The 18,314-nt window shown below is 42.7% G+C and overlaps 5 protein-coding genes across 5 annotated transcripts; 4 read left to right on the top strand and 1 right to left on the bottom strand.

The window, feature by feature from the left end:
- Positions 1 to 597: 597 nt before the first annotated feature.
- Positions 598 to 1,755, top strand: Bfra_006003 (putative pq loop repeat protein; the record flags this gene model as incomplete). Its single annotated transcript, XM_037336377.1, has 4 exons — positions 598 to 677; positions 750 to 1,007; positions 1,066 to 1,543; positions 1,597 to 1,755. The coding sequence occupies 4 exons, from the start codon at positions 598 to 600 to the stop codon at positions 1,753 to 1,755; spliced, it is 975 nt and encodes a 324-aa protein (XP_037191587.1).
- A 592-nt stretch (positions 1,756 to 2,347) lies between these two features.
- Bfra_006002 (putative acetamidase protein) lies at positions 2,348 to 4,477 on the top strand (the record flags this gene model as incomplete). Its single annotated transcript, XM_037336376.1, has 7 exons — positions 2,348 to 2,605; positions 2,652 to 2,792; positions 2,846 to 3,266; positions 3,329 to 3,486; positions 3,683 to 3,832; positions 3,887 to 4,271; positions 4,350 to 4,477. The coding sequence occupies 7 exons, from the start codon at positions 2,348 to 2,350 to the stop codon at positions 4,475 to 4,477; spliced, it is 1,641 nt and encodes a 546-aa protein (XP_037191586.1).
- A 1,122-nt stretch (positions 4,478 to 5,599) lies between these two features.
- Bfra_006001 (putative phosphotransferase enzyme family protein) lies at positions 5,600 to 6,653 on the top strand (the record flags this gene model as incomplete). The annotated part of the gene is made up of 3 exons (XM_037336375.1): positions 5,600 to 6,122; positions 6,175 to 6,294; positions 6,316 to 6,653. The coding sequence occupies 3 exons, from the start codon at positions 5,600 to 5,602 to the stop codon at positions 6,651 to 6,653; spliced, it is 981 nt and encodes a 326-aa protein (XP_037191585.1).
- A 2,658-nt stretch (positions 6,654 to 9,311) lies between these two features.
- Bfra_006000 (putative f5 8 type c domain protein) lies at positions 9,312 to 10,411 on the top strand (the record flags this gene model as incomplete). Its single annotated transcript, XM_037336374.1, has 2 exons — positions 9,312 to 9,910; positions 10,072 to 10,411. The coding sequence occupies 2 exons, from the start codon at positions 9,312 to 9,314 to the stop codon at positions 10,409 to 10,411; spliced, it is 939 nt and encodes a 312-aa protein (XP_037191584.1).
- A 1,398-nt stretch (positions 10,412 to 11,809) lies between these two features.
- Positions 11,810 to 16,558, bottom strand: Bfra_005999 (putative dna repair helicase protein; the record flags this gene model as incomplete). The annotated part of the gene is made up of 6 exons (XM_037336373.1): positions 11,810 to 12,367; positions 12,445 to 12,792; positions 12,844 to 12,921; positions 12,972 to 13,409; positions 13,462 to 13,708; positions 13,854 to 16,558. 6 exons carry the CDS (start codon positions 16,556 to 16,558, stop codon positions 11,810 to 11,812), a joined length of 4,374 nt encoding a protein of 1,457 aa, XP_037191583.1.
- Positions 16,559 to 18,314: the final 1,756 nt, after the last annotated feature.

The raw sequence follows: 18,314 nt of genomic DNA, 5'->3' as shown, positions 1-18,314 counted from the left end.
TTGCATTTCTAAGACAATATGGGATGAGAAAATTGGGTCATGCTATGGTGAGAGATCAACAGAAACAGAACTTGGTGATACTCAGTACTAGACAATAGGGAAAGAAAGTACAGGAAGGTTGAACACATACACCAATGGGAACGGCCACTTGAACATCTGGCGATCTATGAAGTGAACATTCTCACCAACTACTCAAGGGTCCACCGTTGTACTAAGGGTTCACCGTTAGTTGGCGTGAAGTGGAAGTAGTGGTGGTGGCTCACCGGTGGCTTTGGAGAATTTGTTTAGTAATCATGGAATAATGCGGCCGCATAAAACAGCTACCCCTGTGTTTCACACCTTCCTATCAGCTGATAGCATGGGAGAAGCGTGTCTGAGCGTGTTGATCCATGTTTGTTGGTACCTTATTATGTACCTAGGTGCCGGTAGCTATGGCATTTCTCTTAAAGCTTCACTTGAGATAAACATCAACATTCACAACTACTTACCAATGATCTAAACTCATTCACCATAAAAATAGCAAGCTTTGGATTTTCCGATAATCCATTAGCAGATTCATCATTCATCTATCTCATTCACAATTTACAATTCATCATCATGTTGTCTATCACAGATAACTTGTCAGACCGCTGCCAAAAGCTCCAAGATGTGAGCTACATCAATCTCGCAGTATCAATGTAAGCAGCTTCTCCAGACTTCTCAGTTCATTTATAATAGTAACTTACTAACAACTTATGTACCTTATCCAGCTTCATTCTTATTGGAATTCTCGTTTCTTACTTACCTCAACATTATCGAATCATCAGTCGCAAAACCTCAGAGGGAATATCCCCCTTCTTTATTCTTCTCGGTACAACATCAGGAACATGCGCTTTTGCAAATATAATAGTTCTGCCAGCATCTCGCGCGGATGTGGCATGTTGCAAGACAGTTAGCACCTTTGAATGTGCCGCTGGATTACTTGGTATTGCCCAAGTTGGGGTTCAATGGTTTTGCTTCAGTGTAATGTACGCAAGGCGATCATCTACAATGAAGATGTCAAATGCTAATAGCACTTTCATATAGATTAGTCCTTTTCATGGTATTCTTCCCGCGAACTCCGACCCTTCCTACACTCGATGATAATAAACAACAACATACATGGCGCACAGCTGTCACGGTAGCTTTGGTTTGTCTCTTCCATGGATTCGTTACTATCGTTGTCAGTGCATCATTGGCACTCGCTCACCCTAATGTACTCGGGGTATGGGCCAACACATTGGGGATTATAGCTACGATTCTTGCAGGTATCCAATATATACCTCAAATCTGGTTGACATACAATCTTGGTCACATTGGAAGCCTGAGTATACCAATGATGTGTATTCAAACTCCTGGCAGCTTTGTTTGGTCCATGAGTCTTTTTGCTAGATTAGGAGCTGGTGGTTGGAGTACATGGGGTGTGTTCTTGATCACAGGGTGTTTACAAGGATGCTTGTTGGTTATGGGGATATCTTTCGAACTAAAGGCTAGAAGGGAGAGACAGAATAATGAGGGTGGAGCTGTAAGTGAAATCATTTATTCGCTGGTTCGAAAACACTCACTAACGTTAAGCAGTCCAATGGAAGATGTATTGTCGGGTATATTGCAGGCTCGCGAGAACACGATACGGATGACGAAGGTGGAACTACTGTTGAGAGTACACCGTTATTGTCCGAGTCGGGGTCATCAAGAAAAACTCCTCGACCTTCTGCTCGAACTTCTACATCTAATTAGATGGCGGCTCAGGTCCATTGTCGTTTGTAATAAGATGCTCGACCCCCTAGACTCTTTTCATTCTGAGACTTCTTGGTTTTGATGTCATCCATATATGATTTGCTTGAGATCTTTGGCATCCCCGTTCCCCGCTGTATTCTATTTTGCGTCCTCTTTTAGACATTTAACCCGAGTCTTTTTCAATAGTTTATGGTTCTCGATTAGGTCTTATTGTATTATGTGTCCTACATCTTCGGAAATTCGTATCGAGCTTATGAAACTTTGTATGTATTATCGTTTGCGTGGAATGTTGCGTTCGATGCCCCTGAGCGGCATGCGTTTCTTCATACCAAAATTTGCTACGCATTGTTAGTCGCTGCCTGAACCTGGTCTGCAGATACAAGTATCGCAGCTTCCCCACACATAAACATCCACTATTTCAAGCCCTACAAGGCTATGACATACTAGGTACATTAACCCCACTATCGGATGTTGTCGTGCTATCTTCTCGGTTTCCTCTGCCATCTCTTCAGATTCCCTCTTCTCCAGAACCTCTAATTATTTGGGCCACTTGAAGTATCAACCGCCATTTAGTTCTCTCAATCGAAGCAACATGTCTTGGCAAGAGATTGCAAAAGATAAGAAGGATCGAATCAATGCCAGTATCCCTTTGGAATGGCGTTTGAAATCCCTGCCTTCTAAGGATTGTGTGATGGGATATACTAATATTGCTGATGTGATGTCTATTGACGAGATCTCCATTACAAATTCGGCAGCTACTGACCTCGTAGCCAAGATGGCAAAGGGTGAATTGACTTCCGTAGAGGTAACAACGGCATTTTGTAAAAGAGCCGCTCTAGCCCATCAGCTTGTGAGTAGTTCACGGATGCAATATGAGCCATGTTAATGATGTTAAGATAAATTGTGCTCTTGAATTCTTTCCTGAGATGGCTCTTGCACGTGCTAAGGAATTGGATGAGCACTATAAGAAAACGGGGAAAACAATTGGTCCACTTCATGGTCTACCAATCTCTTTGAAGGATCAATTCAGAATTAAAGTGAGTGGAATACGATTCCATTATAGGTTTCCTACTTATTTTGTGTCCATCAGGGTCTTGAGACATCTATGGGATATATCTCATGGCTTGGCAAATACGAAGATGACGATTCAATCCTCGTCAAGCTTTTACTCAAAGCCGGGGCCGTTTTTTACATGAAAACCAGTGTGCCCCAAAGTTTGATGTGCTGTGAAACGACCAATAACATTATAGGGAGAACGGTGAATCCCTATAATAAAAATTGGTCGTGTGGTGGTTCATCAGGTGGTGAAGGTGCAAATATTGCTTTCCGAGGTGGAATCATTGGTGTTGGGACTGATATCGGTGGCTCTATTCGTGTACCAGCGGCATTCAATTTCTTGTATGGCTTACGTCCAAGTCATGGTCGTCTTCCTTATGGTAAGATGGCAAATAGTATGGAGGGCCAAGAAACTTTGCATAGTGTTTGTGGTCCCATCACACATTCAGTTGCAGGTATGTTAAACTTCCTCAGACTTTTTTGGTGCTCTTCGTGTTCGAGTTATTGATTTGCTTAGATATGCGATTATTTGTGGAATCCGTTCTTGCAGAAAAACCTTGGAAATTTGATGCTAAAGTTGTTCCTATGCCTTGGAGGCAATCGGAAGCCGATGTTATAAAGTCTAGAATTTCGGATGGTGGCTTGACGATCGGATACTATGATTTTGATGGTAAAGTATGTGTCAAGTTCATTTAAGGCTCTCAGCACTTTTCTGGCAGTTCATTTGTATATGGAATGAGGATAAGTTTAATATCCGACTATGACTGCGGTAACGACGAGACCTCAAGTAAACACAGCTGGGTGGAAGTGTTTAATCTCGCTTTCCAGAAGGATAGAAAACCTATAGACAATGCGATACTGACTATCTCAGGTTCTACCCCATCCCCCAATTCTCCGTGGCATCAAAAAAGTAGTCGATACTCTGAAAGAAAATGGGCATCAAGTCTTTGAATGGAAGCCCTACAAGCATGACCATGCTCAAGATCTCCTCAACAAAATATACAGTTCAGATGCCGGACAGGTAAGTCAATAACCTACAGTTTCCCCATCGAAATCGCCACTAAGCAACCCCAAGGATATACGCACTGATCTTTCCGCATCCGGCGAGCCTCCCATCCCCAATATAGCCGACTTTGCAAACACCACTGACCCCCCTCTCTCCCTTAACGAACTCTGGGACATCAATCTCCAAAGATGGGCATACCAATGCGAATACCTCGAGCAATTTCGAATCATGGAAGAAAAACTCGGTAGGGAAATCGATGCGATTGTTACGCCTGTGGCGGCGACGGCCGCGGTTCGTCATGATCGGTTTGTGTATTATGGGTACACGAGTGTGATTAATTTGTTGGATTTTACGAGTGTGGTGGTGCCGGTATTGTTTGCGGATAAGAGGGTGGATGGGAGGAGAGAGGGGTATGAGGGGCTGAATGAGGTGGATGGAGTGGTGCAGGGGGAGTGTAAGTTTTGTTTCTTTTCTTTCTGGGGGAGGGGGGTTTGGTTATGTTTGCAGAAGTGGTTTACTAATGTTTGAATAGATGATCCGGAAGCATATCACGGAGCACCCGTTGCCGTGCAAATCATTGGGAGGAAATTGACTGAGGAGAGAATCATGGAGATTGCGGAGGAGATTGGGAGATTGCTGGGCAATGATATTGTATCTTGAATCTTGATTTAATGGCTAAGTATTTATGTTAAGATTGATTGGAGGGGTCAGGTGGGTAGAGAAGTAGTTGGGTAAAAATTAAGTCGATATTGACATTTTTAATTGCTTTTCATATTTTTTAAGATTTATTCTAGTCCCTAGATAGAAGATACATTGTGAACTTGAGTACATAGAAAAGGTAGAGCATTGAAAGAGAGCGAGCACTTAATCGAAGCTCCTCGCGCCTGGGAGATTCAGATATCAAATTCATTTACGACTGTAATCTCGAGTTCAATAATTGACTACGTCTGTATTTTTGGTATTTGTATATCTTGATGATAGAGTAGTTGACATCAGGTTTATCAGTATTTGGTTTTCCTGAAGATGGTGGAGGAAATCTATTCACACCCTGTCTCTCCCAAAACCTTGCAGATGCTTTTCGAAACCCCTTGTTTTATACTTCACAAGAGATATTACATAGCATCTCAGGTAGTTCAAAAAATTGATAAATTCAAAAAACAAAACTATACAGCCTGACTAAGCACTTCAACTTCTACTCGCACACATCAACAAGCACTCAAATACTATAATATATTAAGCATATATGATCCCAAACTAAGCATCAATGTTGATAAAGTTATACAGACTCAAACTCTCTCTGTCCACAACGTTTCTACAAATTCTTCTAAAATATAGGCTTTTCACCCTACAAGCTATCAGATCAATTTTAATCAACATGGCGGTAAACCACAACCACGCCGACTACCAGTCGCGTCTTGAATACATTGAACAGATACTTGCAGATTCTCTACATTTCCCAAGTAATGTATGTTATATAACTTTTTCGTATCTAAACCCTTGCTTGCCATAGATTACTTTTCGAGCATCTTTTCCATCTACATCTGACCACTAAAATGGATGCCTATGATCAGAAGCTGCCACAAATCTGAATCACGCCAATACAATATCAAGACGGCCACCCATTCAAACACAACAATTTCGTCTATCGTCTCCTGCTTCCTCATGATACCTCGGGACTTCCACTGTTCGAATGCGACGGCATTCCCGCAGGAACAAGGGAGTTCATTTTGCGTCTCAGTAATCCTGACTCGGAAGACGTGTATCAAGAAATACGAATCCAGAATGAAGTTGCTATCCTCAGTCTTGCTCGAGATACACTATGTCACATCAATCCACCTGTTTGTCTCACGGGTTTTTGGCTGGGGCAGCGCGAGTCGCGATCATGCAGGCTGGATTTTCCAGGAGCTGATGCCTGGGGAGCCGTTGGCCGAGGCCTTCGAAGCTATGCCGCTTGGTTGGAAGAAAGTGATTCTGGAACAAATGGCGCTGTTCTTGAAAGCACTGCAGGACTACCCGCTGCCCGAAAGTATTCGTGACCTCGGAGGTGCGAATTTTGATGGCAGTGATGCGGTCGTGAGTGGGCCTATGATCGGCGTTGGCGCTGGACCTTGGGATAGTTTGAAAAAGTTTTGTCGAGACTGTCTGAAAGCAGCGCTTGCGAAGGCAGAAGATAATCCGTATGTTCCGGGTTGGAAAGACGACGGGGTTCGAAAGCGTATTGACACCTTTATGGAGAAGGGACCGCCGGTACTATTCTCCGCTGTACCTACGAAGCAAGAAAAGTCCATCATACACGGAGATTCAGGTAAGAATCTTTCCTATTCTTGCTGTGAGCTTACCATTAACCACGACGGAAGTCCCTGAGAATCTGCTTTATGATCCTGCTACGTGTCGTATCACTGCACTCCTCGACTACGACTTTGCTCGTATCCTGCACCCGGCATATGAGTTCTTCCTATCGTTTGGCAGCAGCGGCGGTTAGTTTTTGGGTTGGTCAGGGGATAGAGAGGCGGAGGGGCTACGCACTTCCAAACTCACCGGTCGATTTCCTTCGCCTCTTCCAACTCGAGTGGCGCCACAGAATGGGACAGGCATTGAATGGGAAGTTGCACAGGCGTGGGAGGAAGCGCTGCAGAAGATGGATGTGAAGCGACCAAGTGACATTCCCGGCACAGAGATTCTGGCGAATATCGATCAACTCTCGGATGCCCTGTTACCGTGGAGATTGGCTAATGAAGACTTCTTGAATGTGAATCGAGATGAGAACCAGAGAATGGCACTGAGAAGTTTGGAAGAGGAGACGCTTAAGGGTTTGCTGGGTCATTTGGAGTTTTAATCTTGGATGAGGTCAAGAGTAAAGGATTCTTGCAAGCGAAGAGGGACAACTCCTGCTGAAGGAGTCGATGCTAGTAACCTTTTGAGGAAAACCCAATGGAAGGGTAGTAGGTACCAAGAGCAAATACGTTTTCTGTAGAATTTCCCCATCACCTGCATTTATCGAGCATTGGCCCTGATACCCTTTCAGCTTCGACAAATAGCATATCTTACATGGTTGCTCTTGGACTACAACGATGCGTGGTGCTTCCCAGACTCATGATGGGTAACCTTAGATTAGGTGTTGCGACGCATAAGACAGATGCTACTTAGGTACATACATAGTCTTACACTTCCTACAATTTTGAAGTTAATTGAAGGTTCAAGGAGATCTGCTTGATATCTAGGTATATGGATATGTATGTACCTATGTAATAGAGAGAAGAATGATAGTGAATATCTACCTATGACCTGGTAGAGTAAATCATGAATATATCAACGAGAATTGTGATGGGGAAAACTAGAAATGGATGTAAGAAAACGAATATTTGGTAGATGGATATTGGATGATAGACAGATGGTCTTATCATCCAGCTTTTCAAAATTAGCACTTTCGTATATAGATGATACTTTTTGTTGGATTCCAAATCTGCTTATTTCATTTTCTATACCTGAATTACCTACACAGTGTAATGTATAGGATTAATATCAGATTTCATATTTCAAATCATAGGTGTGTGTAGGTTTATGGTAGTGTCTACCTACCTACCTACCTACCTACTCCTCGCTCATTAATTCCCAAGTAGGTATTTAACTCTCTTCTAGCCATATCGATTGATCATAAGTTATTCAGATATCATCGGCTACCAGTCTCGAATCTTCAATCGTTTAAGCTAGTTCGTGAGACCTGGGCCTTTTGCTTTAGGTAGGTACTTTTACAAATTTTGGTGTGTTGAGTATGATGGAGTTCTAATCAGATCAGAAGACTAGATGAGACTACTAGGTAGATCAGATCAGACCAAACCCGAAGAACCCCGATTGGACCCGGAATCCAAGAATTTGATAAGAATTGATACTTAGATACTTCGATAGCGTATTCGCCATGGTTTATTTAGCTTGGGATTGCTTCTAACTTCTAGGTTGTGTTTTTTTTCTTTCTTAGTGATGTGTCACATTTTTTAGTAGTGATGAATGAATATATATAAATTCTATGTATTGTGTAGTGTATATATGGTGGGAAAAAATTAGCGATAGCGATGAGAATGAAGACGAGAATTGGAACGTCTATCAAAATGGCGTGAATGCAGGTACAAAGTTTATTTTATGTAACTAATAGGGAAACTAGAGGATAGTGTAATGTAATGAAATGAGATGGGATTGATTAGTGCTTTGTTCCTGCAGTAGTGATGTTGGAGATTGGATTGGTAGTCTGTGCTAGAAGTGAATGGCTTGATAATGGTTCTTGGTGTTTTGGTGTGGTGTGGTGTGGTGCTTTGGTTCTGTGAGTCAAGGTTCTTGGTTCTTGGGAGATGGGATATATCGGTGTTCTGTTTCTGCTTGGTGTTCACTCTGTACTTGGATGTAACGAATGTATTTCCCGAGTGTCGGAATATTGGGTCTTGAAGAGGTCAGCTTATGAGCTGAGGGATGAGGGATACAATGTAGGTATGTATATAGTATGTATGTATATTTTATGTGTGTGTATATATGTATGTATATAGTATGTGTGTATATATATGTATGTATGTATATAGTATGTGTATATATAGTATGTGTGTATATATATGTATGTAGTATATGATATATACACTATTTTGAGAGCCAGAAACTTCTTATCATATAACGTACTCCTCCATTCCATATAAAATACCTAGCATATAGATAATATAAATCCCCACCTATATATACATACACAAACCATACAAAATCCAATTAAATCCAATGTCGCTCTCCCGTCTCCAAGCAAGCATGTCAAAAATTCAAGAGACTGAAAATAGATCTAAAGTATCTTAGCGCTGTCACTAACAAAAATCAATGAGAACCGAGGCAGGACCGTGCACTTATCATTTTCTTAACTCAGTATCTCTCCATTTCTTTTCATCCAACCATTCAAAGGTTCCTGGATGCTTTCGAATCAATATATGCGAACGGTACGACGTAAAGAGAGGAAAAAATACCAAGGTAAGGAAGGTAAGGTAGCTTCGGATGAAGAGAAAAGTGGGAAGCTATCTAGTAGATAGCTCGCTTTTCAGCTGGAGATAGTAAATACTACCTCAAGGTATAGATGTCCTGTAGGTATTTCTTTCTCTCTTCTGTCTTTTTATCTCTTGCTCTTCTTTTCTCTTTTCTCTTCTCTGTTCATATTCATTTGTGTTGTTGCAAAGACGAATAGATTTGTTATCGATATCTTCTTCATATCTACATTCATTCGATAAACTTGGTATCTATCTGTGCCTTGTTTTGAACCTAGCAAGAAGGTGCATCGTGAAGATATCTTGGTTTTCTTTGGTTTGTAGATTTTATTGTTATCATTCAGGAATATACTTTATTCTTTTTATCTCAATTATTTTAATATTTACATTTAATACTTTGATTTGAAGAACGGTCAATTGAACGACGGTTAAAAATATATACTCAATCATACCGGATCAAATCAACCGATAACCACACAACCATCACCATGTATATCAGCACGACTCTCCTCCTAGCAACCACAAGCTATGTAACCAGCGTCTATGCCGCCGACGTCGGTTCATCATCCAAACGAGGTCTCGTCTTCGTCCCCAATTCCAAATATCCCAACGATAACCAAGTCTGGGTACAGCCTGGTTCCGATCTCTCATGGTACTACAACTATGGCATTGCCGCCTCACCCGCCTACTCTAATACCACGCAAGAAGATTTTGAATTCGTCCCTATGCTCTGGGGCACCTCGACTACTTTTCTCACCGACATGAAATCGCTCGTAGCAACCGGCCGCAATGTCACTCACGTTCTTACCTACAACGAACCTGACGGTACTTCCTCAACAGGCGGATCGGCAATCTCCCCCTCGGTCGCCGCTGCAAATTGGATCAGCCAAGTTGAGCCGCTGCGCGCATTGGGCATTAAAACGGGAGCGCCTGCCGTAACGGGTTCTCCGAGGGGAATTACTTGGTTGAGTAGTTTCTTCAGCGCCTGTGCGGATGCAGGAACGAATTGCACGGTGGATTTCATCCCGTTGCATTGGTATGGGAATTTTGAGGGGTTGGCGAGTTTTCTTGGGGAGATACGTGGGACGTGAGTTTTTTCCTTTCTTTTTTTGTTGGCCCCTCTGGTCTCACTCACTTTCCATCTTGGCCTTCTCAATTTCATATTTTCTCGGTTTCATCCTATCACATCTCTACCCACCATACGCAAGCCCAAATTCAAACACACATACTAACACCCCCCTCCCAAAGCTACCCTAACACATCCATCTGGCTCACCGAATACGCACTCAACGACCAACCTCTCCCCACCACCCAAGATTTCTTCAACACCTCTGCAGAATACTTCGATCGTCTCTCATACGTAGATCGCTACTCGTATTTCGGATCCTTCCGATCCAGCGTCAGTAATGTGGGATATAATGCGACGATGCTGGATCAGGATGGGCAGCTGACGGATATTGGGAGTTGGTATTTGGGGGGTAAGGCCACGGGGAATGTGCCGGAGAAGAGTGCCGCGGGGAGAATGATGCAGATGGGTGGATGGGGGGTGGGTATTTTGGGGGCGGTTGTGGCGTGGTTGTGGTTGTGAGGGGGGGGGAAGTTGAGGGATAGATGAGATTAGATGGAAATAGAGTCGTGCATAGGATATCACATGCTATATTTGACATTCCGGCGTTTTTTCAATTAATTGTACCTACTATACATTCGACACATTTCGAATGATATAGCAAGCAAATAGGCGAGTAGACAGACAGACATGCATATAGATAGATAGACTAGGTACGGAGAAGGGAATCTCACACACAGAGAATACAAGTAAACAAGTAAAGAAATTCAAAATCCAAAATCCAAACCATGATTAGAAATCTATCTTGTAGATTAAATTCCTCCCATTTACAATGATACTTTTCGAAATCATAAATTTCCATATCTGTGTATTGACAACTGGAAACTGGAAATTAACTCTCTCGACAACCTCCTCTATCCCTATTCCCTTTGCCTCCCTCTCGCTGAGTTCTCGAAAATGTAGTGTGGTGGTGTGTAGTGTATGTGCATGTGTATGTATATGTGTATGTGTATATAGGAGAGTGTGTAACGTTTCTTTTCAAATTCGAAAGTGATGGTGGATTTCTGAATTTGTGGGAGAGATTGTGGTTGTGGTTGAGAGTATTCGTTAGTCTGGTGTCTAGGTAGATAGACAGGTCGATAGACAGGTAGGTATGAAAGAGAAAAAGGGAAGATAATCAAACCAAAATAAACTAAAATAAACTCAACTAAAGTAAAGTAAAGTAAAGAGCTAGAGATAAAGATGCTAAATAGATAAATACCCCTCATCTCCATATTTCAAATGATACCAAGACAAGAGAAGAGATATTTAGAAGGATAAGATGCAATATGTGAAATCTTCCTTCCTCCTAATACTTCACCTTCCCTCACTCTCATCCTCACCCTCAGCTTTTCCGTATAGCTTCTCTCCCCTCGATTCCTAATCTCTAATTAAAACCCAAACAAGAACCCCTAAATGTCCAAACCGAAATGGGTGATTAAATATCGAATGTTTGAGATAAAACTGATGATTTGAAAATTTGATTCAGCTAGGTATGTAACTTAAAGGTTTTATTATAATATTGAATATCGAATATTTGAACTTCGAATGATATGTATGTACGTTTCTACGTATGTAGAAGAATAAACCTCTCAGAGAAATCCCCCCCCCCCCCTGAGTTTTCGCCAATCTATAAACCGCCCACCCGCTTGAAGCTTCTAAAAACCACTCAATAATAATAATAACTTCCCCCAGCTTGCACGCCATGAACGCCTTTAGCAAGAAGGAAAATAGTAACCTCTCAATCAACTCCCAGTTTCCCAACCTCCCAGCCTCCAGAAACTTCAAAGAATATTAATTCGCGCCCCAATCTATCTCCATCTCCATCTCCACTCCACAACCTCCCAAGCTCACCCCAGCCACCTCTCCGAGCCCTTTCCCCTACGCACATCCCCCATCCATGGCATCCTCGCCATCCTCATAATCTGGTTCAATCCTCAACAAATTATTATCCTCATCCGTTTTCAAAAATCCAAACAACCTCGCCAACTGCGACAAATTCAACGTTCCTCCCGCACTCCCACTCGCACCACTCAATCCATTATTATCAATTGCCTTCTCACACGCTTTCAATTTCCAATTCTGCATCCCCAGCAACCGCATATCGACCGAATTAGCCACAACGAGTCGCGTCATCCAGGTTTCTTTATTTTGGCCAATGCGAAAGATGCGTCCGAAGGCTTGTTGTTCGACGGCGTGATTCCACCAGAGATCAAGCGAGATGCAGCGATTAGCGAATGGGAAATTAAGTCCGAGACCACCGCATTTGAGGCCGGCGATCAGGATTTGAATGTCGTCGCGGTTGCGAAATTCTTTGACGGCTTTGCTTCGATGCTCGAGTGAGGCGTCACCGGTGAGGTATAAAAATCCCCAGCCTTCAGCTCTGCACATGCGGCCGATGATACGGGCTAGCGTGCGGAATTGGACATAGATAACTACCTGGCAAGTGAATTGATTGTTTAGGTTTTGATTGGAAATTTAAAAGTCGGAAAAGGAGATTATTTGGGTCAACATACCTTATCATCAGGAGCCTCTTCAAAACCTTTCAAAAGCAAAGCTTTCAACGCCGTAGTCTTGGCACTTGGAATGAGGGGGAATTTGGGGTCATAATCTGATCTAGTAACCCAGGTATTGTCTTTAGTAAAGGGTTCAAAATCAAGCGCATCCAAACCTTTGCTTTTAATTCCATGTGTACGACGAGAATTGTCGTTGTTGGTTTTACGGCGCTTGGCTGCCCTAGATGAGCTTTCTGATTCTTGAGCTTGGTTGTGGCCAGAGTCCATGCCGTCATCATCAGGAATTTCGAGGTCTTTATAGGGTAATGCATTGGTGAAGATGATGTCACACTTGGGACAAACGTTGAACTATTACTTGTTATTATGATTCTTGAGAAGGTTGGTTATAATGGTGCTTACCGTGTCATCGCCATCGGACAAGTGCATCTGCGTGTGTAGATGATTGGTCAAACAACTCTGACAGAAGATGTGTGAGCACTTGAAGAATGTTAGCATTGGTACAAACTCCCCTGAACTTTTCAACATACATCAGTAATAACAGGCTCATTTGGAACATCTGAGCAAAGATGACAGGTAATCCGAGTATAAAGCTCTTCCTCATTGAGCGAATCCAAAGCACTATCAAATTTGAAGCTTTCGCCAAATTTGGAAAGTCCGAAAGGGATAGCTTCGGCTCCTTTTTCACCTCTAGCTATAGCTTCCGCTCTCTCTTCTTCACTTTCAGTAACCCAAAGTTTGCATTGCTCGTAGAACGCTACGTTCGAGTCCTTAAATTTGCCAAGCTCCTTGCGAAGCCGCTCAACGTCTTCGGTAGTCCAGGACTCTCTCATTGTGCGTTCAAGCATAAAAGGGTGAGAAGTACATTGTCTAAGACGAAGCAATTGAACGAAGAAGACTCCATAGGCTCGTTGAGCAGTGCCGTTGGCCAGAAACACATTAAGGTTTGCCCGAAAGCGGTTCTCGGTCTATAGTAGCAAAGTCAGTTTTTGAATGTCCCAAACCACATGAAACACTTACAATTCGATAAATAATCCTTTCTTCTCGAGAGAAATTGAGCTGTTGCATAACAGGGTGGGGCTTAGGGAGAGTGATGATTGGTCGATTGAGGATCGTAGTCTTCATAGTACGGCGCATCATAGCATAGCTTAGAAGGGTTGTAATACGATTATTACAATCGTCAGCATCAGGGTCACAAAAATATTGTTGGAAAGTCCTCCAATCCATTGCATAATTAGCTTTGAGAAATCGAAGGTACGGGAAAAGCCTAGGTTAATTGTCAGCTTCTGATTGTTTGAATTTGGTTTGAACAATGGGGTGGCCCCTGGCGACCAGTGGCCAAACCAGCCCTCCCATTGTTCAAATAGAATTTTGACAATCAAATGTAAGAATTTTGGGCAGATTCCACTTACTCTTCGAGCCTATTCAAAAGGGGGGTACCAGTCAAACACCACCGATAAACGCTCTTCAGATTTTGGCAAGCCAAACTTGTTCTGGCAGAGTTATTTTTGATTGCGTGAGCTTCGTCAAGAACGACTCTGCGCCAGTTGATCTTATGAAGAACACCAAGTTGATCATGAGCGTTTTTCCACCATTTTTTATATCCATGCCTGGCAATATCTTCTCGGCCCTTCCGGTCGGGGAAGGGGAATTGCTTCATAACTTCTGTGTAAGAAGTAACGACTATGTCTATATCTTTGAGAACAGCTTCGGAGATATTCATTGATGCCTTGTACTGCATCACCTTTGGGAATACCTTTTCGTGGACATGGTTGTAGATTTCTTCTTTCCATTGAGAGATGACTGAAGATGGAACGACGATTAACGTTGCCGTTACTCCGCGCTTTTTATCTTCTTCAGTGGGTGGATTGCCAACCATGCAAGCCAGGGTTTGCACAGTCTTGCCAAGACCCATTGAATCGGCAAGTAGACCACCATGAGGTGGTTCAGAGCTCAATTCTCTAGACACCATCCACTGCGCACCGAGCAACTGATGATGGTACAAGGTCGATTTCATTCCCTTAACAAGCCATTTTCCATCAACAGCTTTGACTTGTGCATAACCAAAACTTCGAGAAGCTTGCAAAAGTTTTGCTTTGTCAGATTTTCCCTTAGTCTTACTGCTACCTTCAGGAATATTGGCGAACAATTGTTGAAGTTGGGTGGCTTTATTTCGGGTTCCGCCAAGTTCGGGTTCGGGAGCGCAATTGAAGATGGGGTCTTGGAGACGATCTCCGATCGCATCGCAATTCATGAGATCATCCAAAATCAATTGTCCAATATCATCTTGTCCTCCGCGTTTTTCCATGAACCGAGCGTCTTTCATGTTTCTATCGACTTTAACAGCCCCCTTTTTGGATCTCTTCTCTTTTTCTTTGCCCCTGCCTTTGCCTTTTCGTCCAGCTTTGGTCTTCCCGCCTTTACCACCACTTCCACCGGCCTTTTGCTTTTGCAACTTTGCTTTTTCTTTCTCAAGAATTTTTGCTTGTTCCCTGGCCTGAAATTCTCGAGCATTCTTGGCTGGGGCTTGTCGTTTTCTCTTGGGCTTTTGCTTTTTGGAAGGGCCATCGTCAAACTCTTCCTGGAGCATACTAGCAAGACCTGCATCCTCATCAAAAATATCTTCAAATCTGTCGCCAGGTCTTGAAGATGGGCCTTCACCATTATCAGCCACATTTTGAAATCTTCGATGTCTATCTTCAGGGACGAACAACGATTCGTCGTCTTCTTCCTCATCCTCAGCACCTCTGACTTTAGCAGTCTTCAGGCGATCCAGCTTTGCAAGAGTGTGTTTGACCCTAATGAGCTCAGCCCTTTCAGTAAACCCGAGAGTTCCTTTATCTAGCTCCTTGTTCAAAGCATTTCGTAACTTCACAAGGTTCTCATATTCCTCTTGTGAATCGTCGCCTTCATCTTCTTGGTCATGCATCCAATTATTGTCATCTTCATCGACTTGCATAGCATTATCAATATCTGCCTGATCCTCGGGATACGCCATGCTCTCTCTGCGTCTCTTCCTACCACTATTAACCGGTCCGGGAGAGTCTTCATCTCCAGAATGAGTTCGACGTATAGTTGGGCGAAGAATTGATGCTTGAGCTGCGATCATTTCTTCTTCAGTAGGGCTTGATTCTCTATCAAAATCATCAGGCGCCACGCTCTTATCAGGGCTCACACTTGCTATCTTTGGTGTGCTAATATTCGTCGCCGAATCAGAGACTGGCTCATTCTTTATAACAAGAGGTGGATTCTTTATCCTTGGCTTTCCAGGGCGTGCTGGCCTACTCATTATAATAACGCAATCATCGTCAGAGTCGGATTCAATTGCAACTACTTCTGCTTGTTTTTGCTGACGTTGTTCTTTTGGGGTCTGAAGATGACTGGAAGTTCCAGTAGATTGAATATTGGAATTATGTGGCGTACCAAATATAGATTTGGGATTCCCGTTGGACTTTTGTGGGGGTGCGCGAATAGATCTTTGAGGACTCGCATCGTACAAATCGTTTGCAACCACTTGACTTCTGCCATGATCAAGAGTGGCCTGGGAATCTTCCTTATTTTCGACGTCTGGTGACTCGATACTTGGCATCAAGTCAGCGCTTGTTGCATCTGCATGCTGGCTACCTGTTGGTGAGCTGTCCTCGACATCAGAATCAACTGTTGGACTCGGAACATCTTGCACGCTGTTATTTGACATGGATGGGCTTTGTAAAACGGCCGAGGGACTTCTTTGCTCTTGAGGAGTTGAAGGGACATTTTCTTCATTTGTGTTGCTGCTAGCATCTGGACTTGAAAGCATATTTCCTTGATCTGGGCTGCTGCTAATCTCTGGGCTTGAGGGTTCCTGGGTAACTGCAGGAGTTGATGGAACACGAGGTGCAGGCCCTTGTGAAGGCTCTTGATGAACCTCTAAATCACGCGTGTGGATTGTAGGAAGTTGCATAGGCATCCGGCGTTGAGGCCGGGGCGGAGTAGCATAGTTTGCCGGTCGCTGAACTTGATAAGGTGTTAAAGAATTCTCATTATCAAAATGCTGACCTCTGTCGGCTTCAATATATTCATCACCATACCCTCCGCCTAGGTAGTTCTCATAATTTTCTTCCTCATTGAAAGACATAGTATCGACTTAATGCTTTTGAAATGATCGCTCGAGTTGCTCTTCAAAGCATTGCACGAGATAGCCAGATTTCTCAGAGGAAGAGGCAGATTGTTAATATTGCAAATTGCAAAAAGCAGAACAGCGAATCGAGTGAATCTAGAATTAAAAAATCAAAGGTTGAAATGAAAGCGGGGATATGTAATGCCAGCGAGATTTGCCGATGATGACCAAAGTTGAACTTGATGCTAAGGAGCTGGAGACTTGAAGTGAGGAAAATTAAAGTGCCAAGGGAAGATACTGTTCTGTTGTAAAATAAGATGCCGGATCGACCTGGATGAAGAGAGTTGAGGAGTGTCGTACGTCTTCAGTAAGAAGATTGATTTAGAGTAGGTGGATATAGAATAGTGATTTGTGCCTTTGGAAAGAATATCAGCGTCTGTTCTGTTTAAAATGGAAGAGGGGGGCTGAAATGGTGTGTTGTAGCAAAGGTGAGATCTCATGCCAAGGGCCAAAGGCAGATATTCAGGAACCTGGGCCAACAATCAAAAAAACATGATAAACAAAGCTTGCAAGCTCTGGCTTTGGCAAAGAAGAACGTGAAGGTAATGTTTACAATAGATTTCCAAGTGAAATGTACTCACTATGTAAAGGTATGAATAAAGTTATGTTGTCTTGCGCATGCTATAGAGTCATGACGAAGCCGCAAAGAACCACCCTTCTCACTTTCGAGATCCAAAAGATAAGTAAATTGTCGTGACGTTACTTTGTAAAGATAGAAGTGGAAAGTAGCTTTCTCACGAGAGGAATGAAGTTGATGTAGATATTGTACCAGTAGATTATTGTTTTGTAACTGAATTGATAAAAAAAGATATGTAGAGGTGTAGAGGTGTAGAGGTGTAGAGGTGTAGTTGTGGAGGTTGTTGTTAGACAGTAGGAATTGTAAAAGGCTGAGAAGATGAAGTAGACTAAGCTCAGCTACTCAAATTATCTCAATATTTTCAAACCACAGGGAAAGGAAAGAGGAGGTTGAAGTGAATTTATGAACTTGAACAATGATTGTTATAAGGTTTTCCGCTTCTGAAAGACGCAAGTATAGAAGAATGAGGTGAAGAAGATGAAGTAGACTGTGCTGAAATAGGCAGATTTTCTCTCTACGATCGGACCATAATGGGAAGGAGGGAATAACGAAACAGAAGTGAATTGCATGAAAGTTCTCGTTCATCATACGTCTTCCAGTTTCTTGTGAGAAGGTAGTGTAGAAGATTGGGGTGAGGAAGAAGGGGACTAAAAAACGTTAAGCCAGCCAAATTTGCCCAATTATTCCAGGCTGTAAGCGGGGTCGTAAGTGAATTGTTAAGTATGACTCAGTGTTGATCAACAGTCGATTGAGAACTTTTAGGGTGGTGTTCTGATTTCAGTATACTATGATTGAGGAATGTTTAACACTGGATCAAGCAATTGGGAAGCATGAAGGTGCCATGTAAGACGAGAACGCTGAAAGATCTGGTCTGAATTGCGTGTAAAAACAAAGTGAAATATACGGATGATAAGATGGGAAAGGTACATGAGTTGAACCTGAGATTTTCAGAAGATTATGAATGGGAACAAAAAGACAATATGGTTTTAGATTTGGAACTACAATGCAGTTGCCGTGAATGTCGAATCGCAAGAGATGGGACGGGTAGGTCTGAATATATCATTGTGGCTTAGCAATCGAAGTGGTAGATGGCGAGCAAAAAGATGATGAAATCTGAATGTATGAATGATATCTGAT

Source organism: Botrytis fragariae, assembly GCF_013461495.1.
Source record: "Botrytis fragariae strain BVB16 chromosome Unknown tig00000075, whole genome shotgun sequence".
NCBI lineage: Eukaryota > Fungi > Ascomycota > Leotiomycetes > Helotiales > Sclerotiniaceae > Botrytis > Botrytis fragariae.
Note: the sequence above shows the minus strand (reverse complement) of the source record. Positions and strands in the feature narration are given on the sequence as shown.